Genomic DNA, 15,126 nt, shown 5'->3' with positions numbered 1-15,126 from the left:
TCATTTACATATAAAGCAAAATCACGTGCTTATATGTAAAATTTTCCAACTGTTATACAAGCAAAATACTTACCACTTTAAAAACTACAATGTTCATAAAAGAAAAGTTAATTTTCCAGCGTGTAATAATAAACAACTCATCCCACAATACAGATTGATTATCCTATTATCAGAATGGATTCTCCTCCTCCTGACATGTGCAGAAGTGTCGAAGGGTCTCGTATCTGTGGGCATACAGTAGTAAAAATTTCCTTTCCAAGTGAAGAATGAAGGTTTTAGGCAATGTTGGAAGAGAATTGTGATCTCTGATGGAAATAGATTTTCATCATCATCAAATTCCTGATATGCAACCTTGGGGGTATACAGGATAATTATAATAGTACTATATGAAAAAGTTACACCATTACTAACTTCTGATCAACAATTTTCCTTGAAATCAATCTGTTATTTGTCAAGATTCCAATATTATCAGATATATTTCTGTCTTTTAAGGTACTTTTTACTGCATCAATCAAGATGTAAATCTTGATTTCCTCTTGGTCTTTTCCTGTCAGCTCGGCAAAGAATACTTTGCCAGGTTGAATATTTGTTTTGCTAATCTTTCTTCTCCCATTCTGTTTAAGTGATCATACCATGAGATTAACTCTACTAGCACATTACTGAATGCAGAGAATGGCAAGTTCTCTCTTTAATATCCTCATTTTTAATTTGATACTGCCATCTGTTCACTTCAATATTTCTCAGAATTATCATATCAGAGGTCTCTTGTCTTTGATCAAGTGTTTTATTTCTAATCCAACTCTCGGTTCCAAAAGTTAAAATTGATTTGAACACTGTCTTTTATACAGCTAATTTAGTTTTGACTAATTTCTTTCTTACTCTATATAAATTTATTCAGTTGACTTCCTACCATACCACCTTTATGATTTCTATATTTAATTTACTATCTTCACTGAAAATTGTGCCTAAATAGCTGAAATGTTTATAGGTTCATCATTCAGGATGCAGCTGATGTCTTTTTTTCTGCCTATTTTCATTGTCTTTGTCTTTTTTTATTGCTGATTTTCATGCCAAATTTATTACATTAGTTATTCAATTTAGTCAGGGAATCTTCCAGACCTGTCCTGGATTTATTTAAAATGTGATCCATATAGATAATGAATATCAGTGGAGATAATATGCACCCTCGTCACACACCTGATTTTATATCAAACCATCTTCCTTTACCTCCTTCAATTCTAACTGTTGACTTGCAGTTTAAATAGAGACATGAATTGCTTCATATAATGTCCCATTTACACCATATAACTGTAGTGTTTTGAAGAGATTTCCTCTTGGCAACTTGTCATATGCCTTCTTCTGATCAACAAAACTTAAATATGAATCCTCGTTATATGATTTCTCAACTATTTGTTTTAAAGTGAAAATCTGATCCTGACAACCTCTGTTTGGCCTGAATCCTACTTGTTCTTTACCAGGCTTCCCTTCAACGATTTTTCTTAGCTGTTTCTCGAGTATACATGCATAAATCTTGCTAGGTATGTGCAGTAGGGAAATACTCTGTAATTCTCATATTCAGTTTTATTTTCCTTTTTATAGATGGATACTATGAGAGCTCTGGTCCAATCATCCAGAATTCAACCTTCTGACCAAGCTTCTGAATTAGGTAGTGCAGCCACTGTAACTTTTAAACTTTGATACTTTCATAATTGAGCTTTCTGGTCGAATTTCATCTACTCCAGCTGCCTCTCGAAATTTAAGTTTTTTGATGACTTTTTCTACTTCAAGTATTGATATATTTCTACTTCAAGTACCACCATGCTGACACTGCTAGTTTCATTTAGTAGTCTTTCAAAGTAATTTCTCCAGACGACTAGAATATCTTTATCTTCAGTTTTCACCTTTATCATCATTTATCAAGATGTCACCTTTATCATCTCTGATTCCTTTTACAGCACTCAATCGGGAAGGTTTTCCAGTATTGGGGAAATCAGTAACGGGAAGATTTTCCAGAAAACCTTCCAGATACTGATTTTCAATGTTTTTACCAAAGTCTTCCCATGATATTTGTTTAACTAATTTTACACTGTGCTTTGCTTTATTTGCTATGGGCACTCCCCACCTTACACCTACCATCTCAGAGTATTGCTACTCTTTCCTCCAAGCATCTCAATCACTGATCCAGTTCCTCTATACCCCTTCCTTTAGTTTTTCCATTTTCACAGAAAATAACATATTCCTTCATCTATATGCCTGTGGATGGTCAATACACTGCTACCATCCATATAAGCAACATATGATCTATTTTTTACTTATATAACTAATTTGTTGGTAAGTTGGTCAAGTTATTGCCACACATTATTCCTTTTATTTCTGATACTTTTAAAGATTTGTAATCAAATATAGAAACTCATTTTTGGATTTATAATCAGTTCAGACTGTGCCACCTCTCAAGTGTGATTCCTCTCATGAGACCTTGATTACAACCTATCCTGATTTTCACAGATCCAACTGATCACAATGTGCATTATTCACTACTGTTTCTACAAGATGGGAGAGATTAAAAGCTCTCCATGTTATCTTTCTACTACACGTGGCTGCAGATCCATAATGTCTAAAATCCATAATAGTCAACCTCCTGGATGGAGATGACACTTGACAGGACAACATCCCTTCATCCTACTAGCTGTGCTATATTATTATTAACATTATTATGTGGACACCTCCATGGAGTCCAAAGACTCATTGCAGGAGACCCAATTAATCCACACAATCTATCATACCTCTCCTTGAACCTATTAACAGACAAAGCACTGACAACTGACTCTGGAAACCCATTCCACTCATTCACCTCTCCAAGCAAAAAATATAGTCCTTACACTCCTACTAACCACACATTTATTCAACTTCCAGGGATGACTGTTTGTTCTGGCCCCTCTAGCCAAGTGCTGAAACATTTTTTCTGCATCTGTCCTATAAAATCCTTTAAGCAACTTAAATGTCTCTATCATATCTCCTCTTTTTCTCCTATAAACCAACTTCTGCAATCCACACACCTTCAGTCTATCCTCATAGTGAACATTCCACAGGCCACTCACCTCTGAATCCTCTCCACTGCTTCCTCATCCTCAAGAAACCCAGGGTACAAGACTTGATCACAGTAATCCAGATGTGGGAATATCAAGGCCTTATAAAGAGGAATTACAACTTCCATATCTCTACTTGTTAATGTTTTCTTCACTAGTCAAGTAATGTTATGGGCTAATTTAGCAACCTTAGCAATACGTCCTCTAAACTTTAACTCTCTGTCTACCCCCCATCCGTAAATCTCTAGCTTCATACGTTTCCTGAAGTACAGTGCCATCAATATGATATGCAGCTTGTGATCTATTTATCCTAAAATACATAACTTTACATTTCTTGACATTAAACTGACACCCATTAACTTTTGCCCATACCGACAGCCTATTTAAATCTTCCTGCAAGCTCTCCACATCACCTTGATTAACTATTACTCTACCTAATTTTGCATCATCAGTAAACAACTGAATATTTCCTTCCAGGTTATTTCCTATATCATTTATGTACAAATTAAACAGCAGTGGTCCCAGAACTAAACCTTGTAGCACACCACTAGTCACCTGTTTTCATCTCGATTCTGCCCCTCCATATACAGGGTGTTTCAAAAAAAATGACCCGATTTAATTTTCATTATTAAATTATATTTAATAATGAAAATGTGGTACAGTTACAAAATAAATCACCAAGTATGAAGTAAGGCCTAAAGTTTCACTCACCACAATTACAAATGTACAATGTACATATGTACTTTTGTACAAATGTACAAAAATATATAATTTTCAAATCGGGACATTCTTTTTGAAACACCCTGTACTACTTTTTTGATATCTGTCCAGTAGCCATCCTTTTATCCACTTAACCAGTGTCATATCCATCCCCATTTGTTCTAATTTGCGTAACAGTGTTCCATGTGGTATTCTGTCAAATGCCTTTGCAAAATCCAGCAAAATCATCATGTAGTGATTTCCTTTATCCAACTCAGCTGTTGCTCTATTAAAAAAGTTCATAAATGACTAAGGCAGGACCGACCCTTCACAAAGCCACGTTGACCCTCATACAGTGTCATATTTTTATCTACCCATTCTTGAATTCTCTTTGTTACCAATTTTTCTAGTACTTTTACCACCATGCCTGAGATACTGATTGGTCTATAATTTGCTACTGTAGTCTTAGAACCTCTCTTATGCATAGGAATAATTTTGCCATCTTTCCACTCCCTTGGAACTCTATCAGAACAGAGACTTAAATTAAACCACTTAGTCAAAGGCATTGCCAGTTCCTTTGCACATTCTCGCAGAACCCTAGCAGATATCCCATCTAATCTCACAGATGTATTTACATTGAGATTCTGTACTATCCTAAGAATCTCCAATTCATCCATCTCTTTTCCCACATTACCATCTATCACATAGGTTAAAATAGTAAACTGAGTAGGACAATATATGCTTGCAAAGTTGTCACTCAGTAACTCAACTATTTTATCTACTTCTGTCTCCTCGTGACCCTCATCATCACTCATTAAGGTTAATCTTCCATAGTTATTCTTCCTACTTGCCACATAATGAAAGAACTCTTTGGGAATTCATTTGGCCTGCTCAGCTAAATTCTTCTCATAATCTGATTTTGCCTTCCTTGTCATGCGGGTTACGTTTCATACCTGAGCCTTGTACTGTTCATGAGTTTGCTGGTCACCTTTCTCTTTATATACCCTCCACAGAATTTTCTTCTTCTGCAGCTTGTGCTTAATGATATTATTCATCCATCTAACTCCTACCCGATTAACTCTCCTTACCCTAGGTATACAATTACTGCTTCCTCTAGATGACCCTTAACTATATCCATTGCACTACTAACATCCTTACCCTGCAATGTTTCATGCTATAGTACAGATTTAAGCTTTTTTCCTAAGCATATCATAATCACACCTGTCTTCTAGTTCCACAAATTCTCTTCTTTCTAGAATATTCCTCATGTTTTACAATTTCCCAAGTCAAGACCACATGGTCACTATCATCAATTGGAGGCAATGTTGTCACCTTGGTTATGGATAGCTCCTGATCCTATGACCAGGTCCAGTACTCTCCCATCCCTAGTCTCCTCCATCACATGCTGCCTTAAGTGATTATCCTTCAGCAGGTGTATAACTTCTATTTCCTTCGTGCCATGTGATCTTTCTTCCTTCCAGTCTATATCTCCATAGTTGAAGTCCCCCATAATAATCACTCAACCTGTACTCATTGTACTGATTTGGCGATACATATCTTCCAGATCATCTGTGGAACTCCCTTGCCTATAGCAACAACCTACTGTATATTTTGTTTTATTGGTTTTAATCTCACACCAGATTGTTTCAAATGAACAGCCTCCTTCCTGCATGTCTGCTATTCTTTTTGGTTGCAATTTATCTGCTATTATAGCAGTACTTCTCCATCCATCTTATCTTCTCTATCTTCCCTGAAAATACTAAACCCTTCACATTCAATCCCTATAACTACATCATCTATAGAGATGCTAAAATGTAATGCTCATTCTTCTTTAATTTCTTTCCTCCTGTTTTTATTGCAGGTCTCCATTCATCATATGCTTTCCATGCATAACATATATTTACATTTTTCAGAATTTTGAATGTTATGTTATGATTTCAGGAAATATAAGACTAACAAATGTAAAATTTAGACTTTTCAGAATTTTTAATGTTACATTTTGAGCCCCTTCGTAGCACATTTGGAAGAATGACAGTACATTTCACCCTTGAATTGGAAAAGGCCTAAGTTCAATTCTTATCATGACAGAGGAATCTTTATATGTTTTTTCTTTTCAATTGAAGGTGAGTTAGCCAACCTCATACAGAGGTAGTAGGGTTTTTCTCCTGGAAACTTGGGTCCTTTGTTCTGCATATAGACAAATTGGCATTCATTGTACTTAGTTGATGAAGTGGTGGAGACAAAGAATTGTAGAGTAGGTGCCCTCCCTCGATGGGTCTTTGAACTCCTTGGAGGTGTCACAGAATAATAATAATAATGTCATAATTTAAGGAAATGTAAGTTACTAGCTTTAGTGGATTTGACAAGAGGTAGTCTTTTAAATTTTTATGCGTTTTTATCAGATTAAAAGTAAAGGTGTGATGGGCAAGGGAGTGAGGAATAGGTTTTATATGTGGAAATGGTATAGTATGAGAGGTATGGGGCTAGTTGAGTGACCTCCTACAATAGTTGTTGACTTTATTGAGGTTAGTTAATAATAACGGTAATAAAAATATCATTATTTAGGTCCTCCATGAAATCACAAGCCTAATTGTAAAAGGTCCATCTTTAGACAGCACAAAGACTGTTGTACCACTCCTTAAATTCACTGACTGTTTGCACTCTCACCACCATCTCAGCATTCTATGCTCCTGACACTGTCCATGCAAAAACTTACTTCTTATTCTCTTACATACTACTTTCCTTTGCAACTTCCAGATATGGTTCCTTGTTCTACCATTTGAAAAGCCCCATGTGCGTTAATCTGGTAAAATTATAGTGATGAAACATTGATGAGTAACATAAAAATTCCCTACCACTTAAATAGGCATTCATTTCTGAAGTTGACAAAAAAGATAAGTTAACAAAGAAAAAATTTTTGAATTTTGCTTTTTCAATTTGAGGTATATTCTGTAGGGTATAGAAATTCATGTCAGAGTGTTCCAAGATGAAATAAGACCCAACTTAATATTTCTAAACATTATGTTTATTTAAAAGATAAAAAGAAGCATTTTTCTGATTTTTTAAAAATTGTTTTAGATAACCTACACAGTGATGATTTGAGGGTTTTTTTTTTTTTTTTTTTTTTTTTTTTTTTTTTTTGTAGCTTCACATTTGAGTTCTTTTGATTTAGCATTGATCTGGAGCTATTTCTGCTCTTAGCACTTTCTTAGAGTTTATGCAGATGTATGCAATTTTGCCTTTTGCTTAATGTATTATGCTTAATTTCTTTCATTGTTTAATATCTTCGACTTCAAAGATATAAGCCTCTGACCATTTTGTGGGTCTTATAGGATGAAAAACTTTAGTTTCTTGGTAGAAAAGAATCCCTCTATGATCTTTATATGAGACAAGGTGAGTCACCCTCAATTGTGAAAAGCTCTTCATCAATCTTAGGCTGGATTCAAACCCAGGTCTTTAAAACCAGAGACACTGAATGATTGATGGATGCACCTATGTTTATTTTTCTGACAGTATTATTTCAAACCCTCATAGAAATCAGAAGATTCATTATTGGTGGTCTATTCATTCTATCTTCTACTACTACACTATTTGTTACACCATGCCTTATACTTATTTCATATCATTGCATTTACTGTTTACTCTAGTATCACATCTTATCCAACTCTTCATGTCATGGAAATTGCTACATTACTCCACAAGTATGATATAAAAGTGGCTTTTCTTCCTTTACAAAAAATATCAAGATTCCTACATCCACCAAAACCTCTGCATCATCCCATGAAAAAACCAGGCATCTATCAGATTCACTGCTCTTGTGGCATCTGTTATGTAGGCCAGACGAGAAGGTCAGGAGAGATCCGCATGGCTGAACATATAAAAGATGGGAAAAAAAAAAAAGAAGGGAACACAAATCAGGCTAAGAATTCCACACAACTACTACTGGTCATCAAGTACCCTGGCAACAGACAAACATGCCATATGTTGATAACAACTGTTTCACAAGAAAATTTAAAGAAGCTGCAAAAATGCTTAGAATTCCTACACAATGTGATAAAAATCAAGACTTGATTTTACATCCAGTCTGGTCTGCCTTTATCAAAAATTCAACTGCCTCGGACCCTGGATATAACACGTGTGAGTCACAGAACGTGGCAACAAATAGCATGGTTCCAACAAGCATACAGTAACGAACGTATCATTTTTTATTCAGTTCTCAATTAATGAACAGTTATGAAATCAAAAAAACAACTAATTGACTATTAATTATCAATAATCTTTGGTTGTTATGTTAAACTTTTAAACACCATTACCTCTGATGATGTAAGTCTTACAATGCACGAAACTTGTTTTTTTTTTTTTATTATTATTCTTTTATTTTTTATTGTTTAATAAACATGTGGTCTCAATACCGAAAACTATCCCCAGAATTGTCTATAGATGGTCTTCCATGTCTGAAATGATTTTGTTCTTCTTAGAAACAATATTTCTAAGTCTTTTATTCAAAAATTTTACTGTATATTTTGCACCCTGTATTTAATGAATTTATTCCTTTGTAATGTTTGTCCGCACGGTTAGCCTAGTGGCTTTGTGCTTCGCAACCATATGCCTGGTGAAGGAGTATCCCAGGTTCAATTCCCATCATAGACGTGAGGAATTTGAGGATCTTCCTCAGGCATAGCCAAGTTAGCTGGTCTTGGGCACAGGCAGTAGGGTTTTTTCTGCCAGTTTATCTGGCGTTTTTCATCCCGCAAGCAGGCAAACCAGCCCCGTGAACATATGCCTCTTCAGTCAAAAATATATCCCCCCCCAGCGGCAGACCAGGCGACAGGTCGGTTGGGAGTAGTATTAACAAGAAGTCGCATCTAAGTAACACGCGGACCCTGCATAGAAAGCAGGAATAACGTGTAGTGAAAGAAGAAGAAGATTCCTCTGTGATGTTCACAGTCATCTCTATTTCCTAAATACAGATAAAACCTTAGCTTTTGACAAATCTGATGGAATCTTACATTTCCTCCAACAGTTACTTATTAAATTTAAAAATCTTTGATGCAAACATTCTCCACTGTATTTCCAAAGCTCTGCATTTATACCATCTAATTCAGTTGAATTTTTTTGTTTATTGCTTCTTTTTGTTCTTCCAATCTAATAAAGAAACTTACAGACATAATAAGACACATCTTGAAAGCCAGTAATTTTAGTTTCCACTAGAGGAACTTTTGTTAAGCCTTTCTTTGACTGGTTCCTGAGTTAGTTGATCTCTGGCACAGGCAAGCAGGTTTTTTCTCCCATAAACTCATGAAAATCGACCATAGAACCTGCACTATTTCAGACATTAAAAAATATTGTTAGGGGGAGGAACCATGAGATAGTAGCACTTGTCAGCTGCCTCTCTTCACCAGATGCCATGTGTAATTAGTGATAGTCTTGGGCCATCTATCTCTGATTGGCTACCAGTGGAGATTGAACTGCCCACTCAGTCTCCAAAAGTTAGATAGAGCTAAAACGGCCTTGCCTACTCCCTACAAGGGAATAAAAGGCATTAGCTGATTTTTTTTTCACCAGAGGTCAGGCTTGCATAAATGATTAACAAAGCAGCTATATTTAACTTAGCTTTTTGTGTAGTGTCATGTAGCTTGGGTCTTGTACATATGTATGATTTTCTGATGATGACCTCGATATAGAGACCGAAATGTCAAGTGTGATTTTCTTAATTATAAGTAAAGTAATTGCTCTAACACTTAAATGTTTTTGTCACCATAAATTCTATACAATGAATAAATGATATTTTATTCACATACATTAAAATTCGGTTTGATAGTCTCTGGTGTGTTCAAGAATAAAGAAATGCCAAGTTCGATGAAATGCTGTTCTAAATCTGTCCCTAGACACAATTATCAGTTTTCAGATAGTAAGCTTAAAAGCACTATAGTGAATGTCATGTGATACTGACTTGATGCTTTGAAGCTTATCTTTATTATTTTACAGGTACTGCAAGAGAGTCCAAGAACTGTTTGAGAGAGGCTCATATGCCACTATCATTTCTCTTTATATTTGTTCATTAAAATGGCACTCTCAATCATATGCATCTGTGCCAGTGAAGGATGTGAACCTACAGCCTGTTGCTTGAATGGGTATGCTAACCACTTGGCCAACTAGGAAAGCACTTTCTCTAGTTATTCTCTTTTTCTGAGATACTGTTCTTCCTCCATATATAGAATTTTCTAGTATGTATCAAATAGCTAGCCCTATTTCATTAATCTGTTGTCTATCCCACTCAACTTGCCAATTAAGAAATCTTACAAATGTCAATTGTAAAAATATCAGTATATATGTTTTTCACATTATTCCCATTCTCATTATTTTCTTGGGACAAAATCTCATCAGTATAATATGTCCTCAGGACATATTATACTTCAGAACAAACAGACAAAATGCATAGGTTTGTATTTGGCAATGTTGAACTGGCACTCATTATCATTAACCTGGATCATCAGCTTCTTAAGATTATCTAACATGTCTCAATGTCAGAATTATTCCTTATGACTATAGGATATTTCCCTTTAGTACTTTTCCAGCAGCAGGCCATAGACAGTGCCTTGTAGTACCTTACTGGTCATCCTCAGTCTTTTAAACTCAGCTCCTCCATACACTACTTTTTGATACATGTGTGTCAATCTTCCTCTTATTCATATTGGTGGTTTATTTTCCATTACAAATGCTCCAGTTTATGTGCAACTACCTTCCATGTATTATCCTGTTGAGTGCCTCAGTAAAATCCAGTAATTTTTTAGTATTTCTGTTTCCTTTATCCAGCTTACTTGGAATTTTAACATAAAATGAGTTCAGTATTCGTATTTGGTATAAAACATAAAGCTCTTAATACAGAAAGCAGCTAAATCATGTGCTATAGATCTTTTTATTATTATTATTATTATTATTATTATTATTATTATTATTATTATCTCAAGACTCCATGGAGTCAAAGACTCATCTAGGAGGTCCTTTTGTCATAAACACAGCTTATTATACTAAGCTTTAAACACATTCAAATTCTCTGCAGACACCACCCTCTCAGGAAAGGCATTCCAATCATTCACAACTCAGCATGCAAAACACCTGCTTCTCACCTGATCTCCCACTGTTTTCTGTGAAACCTCTCCAACATTGATCCTATAACAACCCCTTACTAACTTGTGGGTATCTATCATATCACCCCTCTTCCTCCTATCCACTAGACTGTAGATTGAATCTTCTCGACCTTTCTTTACATTTGACATTCCAGAGATCAGAAACTACCTTAGTCAGTCACCCTGGACCCTTTCCAATATCTCTTCATCCTTTAAAAAACCAGATGACCAAATCTGTGCACAGTAGTCCATGTGTGGCCTAAATCAAAGTCCTATGCAATAGAACAAGAATCTCCTTACTTCTACAAGTCAGTGTCCTCTGCATTATTCCCAGAATTCTTTGTGTTGTCCTCAAACAATTTTGGCAATGTGTTCCCTAAATTTCAGATCCTTATCCACTATCACCCCAAGATCTCTTATTTTCTCCACCTCCAACAATATATTCCCACCAAGCATAAATTCTACATCCCATATTTGTTTCCCAAATTTTAAAACCTTACATTTTGCAACATTGAACTTGCATCCCCATTCCCTTAATTTACTCAAGTCTTCTTGTATGATCACAACATCTCTACTCTTCATAGTTCATCCCAACTTTGTATCATCTGCAAACAATTGAATATCCCCATCCAAATCTTTGCCAATATTATTGGCATACAAGTTAAACAGCAATGGCCCTATCTTGAAGAGATTAACACTACTGGCAGGTAACAAACGTGTCTTTTCACTCAGTACACTTACTATCATTTGAAGCACTAGATTAATATTGCTGGATAGATGGAATGCTACTGTATTTACATTTTGTATGCGAACCTTTTGCTTTTCCTCTCCTTCTTTTGATGTCTCCTTCTTTTGATGATATATTTTAGGATTTGGCAAAGAACTTTTTCAACCTGATTTGGACAGGCTGACTAGCAATCTGGAGATTGCAATGGATTTGGTACCAGTATTAAAAGCAGCAAATATTCAGACTGTTATTTCGGGTCCTATAATGTATACACCAGACCTGATCCCTTTGCTTGGACCATGTCTTGATGCACCAAACCTATGGTTAGCAGTTGGATTTGGGTAAGTTTATGTATGATATCCAAAGGAAAAAAATATAGAATTTTAAAACTTTCTGTTTAATTAGCTAAATATACATCATTAACAGTGGTAAATACTGATTTAAATATACAGACAAACTAATTCAACAAAGAGTTAGCTTGTCTCTGATAATAAATACCAATTTTTTATCCATGCAATCATATCATAGCAAATATGAGCTTCTTTATGTAGCAGAAAGAATAATTAAATATAACATTTTTTTTTTTTTTTTTTTGTTGTTGTAAAATAACTTACTAGCATTGAATGCTCAGGAAATTTCCCGAGTTCTTTTGGCATGTGATCAGCAGGAGGAGAAGCAATGATTGAAAAATGATCTTGTTGGATGGGATGATTGGGACCTGATTGCAGAGAAGAACTAGCAGAATTGTTTAATAATCACTTTAATTGTTTCATATTGGTGCTATTTGGAGAGGCAAAGAGACAGGTTGATGGATTTCAAATATGTATTTGGAATATTATGTGCTTTGGAGCTTCCTGAACTCAATCTTTAGCAACGATGTCCTTTGATTTGGAAGACTTGGGATCAAATCCTCTCTAGGATGCAAGGAACCTTTATAAGGACTTTTCTTCTGCATGTGAGTTAGCCAGGCCCATGTGCAGGTGGTAGGGTCTTTTTTCCCCTGGAAATTCAAGTTCTTCATTCCAAAAGACCGAACAAACTGGCCACAGAAGACATGCTTTGATAAACATAGCTGACTTTATAGATGAGATTTAACTACCCTATCATGTCGTTTATTAGGGTTCTTATGAAAGTTAAGTTACTTAGCTATCAATGGCAGGTCACTGATCCTACCGCATAGATAATGATGATAAATATTCTGGATTCAGCAATGCAGTAAGAACTGCAAAATATTTCGTTATGTTTTAAGGGAATGTGCTAAGGAACTAAGAGTGCCATTGATTGGATTGTTTAATGAGAGATGTAAATGATCAAGAGGATAAGATAGTAGTCCAGTTTGCATAAAGGTGGTGCTAAAGTGGTAGCATCAGTATTATAGGCCAAGTAAATTATACTTGACAAGAAATTATATCCTTGTTTAATCCTTTATTCAAGTGTAAGTAAACAGATTGCATGTGAAGGATCTTCACAACTAGATACTCTATACAGAAGCTGTTTACTTCACATTAATTGCCTTAGTATTCCCTAATGCAAAGCATGTTTCCTTTCAGACATGTGTATTATTATAAAAACCAAGTGGATATTAAAGCCAGCATTATTTCAAAGCTGAATACAGAAACTATAAAAGTTTTGCCATAGTCGAGTTGCCCTAGCCAGACCTTAGAAGATACAATCGCTATGTCCAATCGTCTGTATATTTGCTCCTATTGGTCCATTTTGATAAGGTTTCACTGGCCTGACACTGTTTCTGGTTGGTTTTCATCAGATACTAGGCAGAAACCTTAAGAGAGAGCAAAAACTATCTTGCCTGGTCTCTGATGAAAACCAACCAGTTTGAAACAGCTCTCAGGCCAGTGAAACCTTAGCATCCTCTCAATAGTTTTATTTCAAATTAATCTACTATTGCATGATCAGCATTCTGAAATCTTGTTGACTACTTCTTGAATCATTCCACTTAATTGTGTTATTCCTCTGAATATTTTCCTGTTATTTTTGCATTGCACAGTATTTTACCAATCTTTTATTTCCCATTTATCCTCCATTCATTTCAGTAAATATTCTGCCTCAGATTAGCTCTACTTATACATTATTGAATGCTAATGATGTCAAATTATTTTCTGATACCTTCATTTTTAATGTAATTCTGCTCATTGATACTATTTGTTCATTTCACTAATTTTTTTTCAAAACTCTCATATATGTAGTCTCTAGTCTTTGATCATCTGTTTATTTCTAACTTGTTTTCAGATCAATCTATCAGAATATCATAATCAAAGCACAATCATAAGTTAAAATCAGTTTAAATGCCATTCTTATGCTAACAGTTTAGTATTTCAGTCTGTATTTCTGTTATTATAGTTGGTATTTCTGTTACCTATTTCTATATTTAATTTTCTGTCTTCTCTAAAAATTTTACCTAAATACTTGAAGTGTTTTACTTGTTCTGTATCTCCATAGGGATTTGTCAATATTTTCCTACCCATTTTCATAATATTTGGCTTTTTATCATATTATTCTTCTTTAGCCTTTTTCCATTTGCTGCTGGATATAGGTCTCCTCTTAGCTTTCCAGTTTGGTCTATCTTTAGTCAATATCAGTGACAGCCGGTGAAAATTTTAAGTGGGAGTGTTGCACATACCAAAAAAAAAAAAAAATTCTAATCAGTAACGAATTTATTAATAAATAAATTTACATATTAAAAATTGCTTTATTAAAAATATTTCATCCTCACCACGAACAAACACTAATAATAAACATTTTGTATCAATAGCAATGACAAGCTCAAATGAATATCGACGTTAGATTGCAGTGCATTTGTTTCATGTAATGATAATTGAAAAAAATATAATTCTTTTCATATTTTTAACAGTGACACTCGTCATAATTCAGCCTTGTATCTATAATAAATAAATAATTATATGTTATTTTAACAAAATAAAATAATATTGACAAAAAATAGTTCGCCACGTACACGCACCAATAATAAATGTTTCATATCTCATAGAAATAACGTGTGTAAGGATACTAAAAATACACTGCCATTTGGGAAGTGTCTGAATGATGTAATGTGCAATGACAAGCGCCAACAAATATCGGCGTTAGATCTCAGTGCTTTTGTTTCGTGTAACGATAATTGAAAAAATATAATTCTTTTCATATTTTCAACAGTGAAAATATGAAAAGAATTATATTCTTTTCATATTTTCACTGTTTCATATTTCTCGTCATAATTCAGCCGTGTATCTATAATAAATAAATAATGATATGTTATTTTAACAAAATAAAATAATATTGACAAAAAATAGTTCACCATGCACCAGTAATAAACGTTTCATATCTCACAGAAATAATGTGTGTAAGGATACTAAAAATACACTGCCATTTGGGCAGTGTCTGAATGACATAACGTGCAATGACAAGCACAAACGAATATCAGCGTTAGGTCACAGTGCACTTGTTTCGTAATCTTAAGTGTTAATCGAAC

At 34.7% G+C, this 15,126-nt stretch overlaps 1 protein-coding gene across 2 annotated transcripts in view; it reads left to right on the top strand.

Moving 5' to 3' along the window:
- Window positions 1-15,126, top strand: part of LOC150098229 (dimethylglycine dehydrogenase, mitochondrial-like) — a 260,147-nt gene that overhangs the window by 155,520 nt on the left and 89,501 nt on the right. For both annotated transcript variants that reach the window (XM_090405924.1, XM_090405925.1), the window contains exon 8: window positions 11,785-11,983. In XM_090405924.1, the coding sequence (XP_090262050.1) occupies window positions 11,785-11,983 (199 nt within the window). The remainder of the gene's footprint in view (window positions 1-11,784; window positions 11,984-15,126) is intronic.

The sequence above is a fragment of the Typopeltis vanoorti genome, chromosome 16 (genome assembly GCF_054136105.1).
Source record: "Typopeltis vanoorti isolate ZY-2024b chromosome 16, IOZ_Tvanoo_1.0, whole genome shotgun sequence".
Classification (NCBI taxonomy): Eukaryota; Metazoa; Arthropoda; class Arachnida; order Uropygi; family Thelyphonidae; genus Typopeltis; species Typopeltis vanoorti.
The sequence above is the reverse complement of the archived record's forward strand: the minus strand, read 5'-3'. Positions and strand labels throughout refer to the sequence as shown.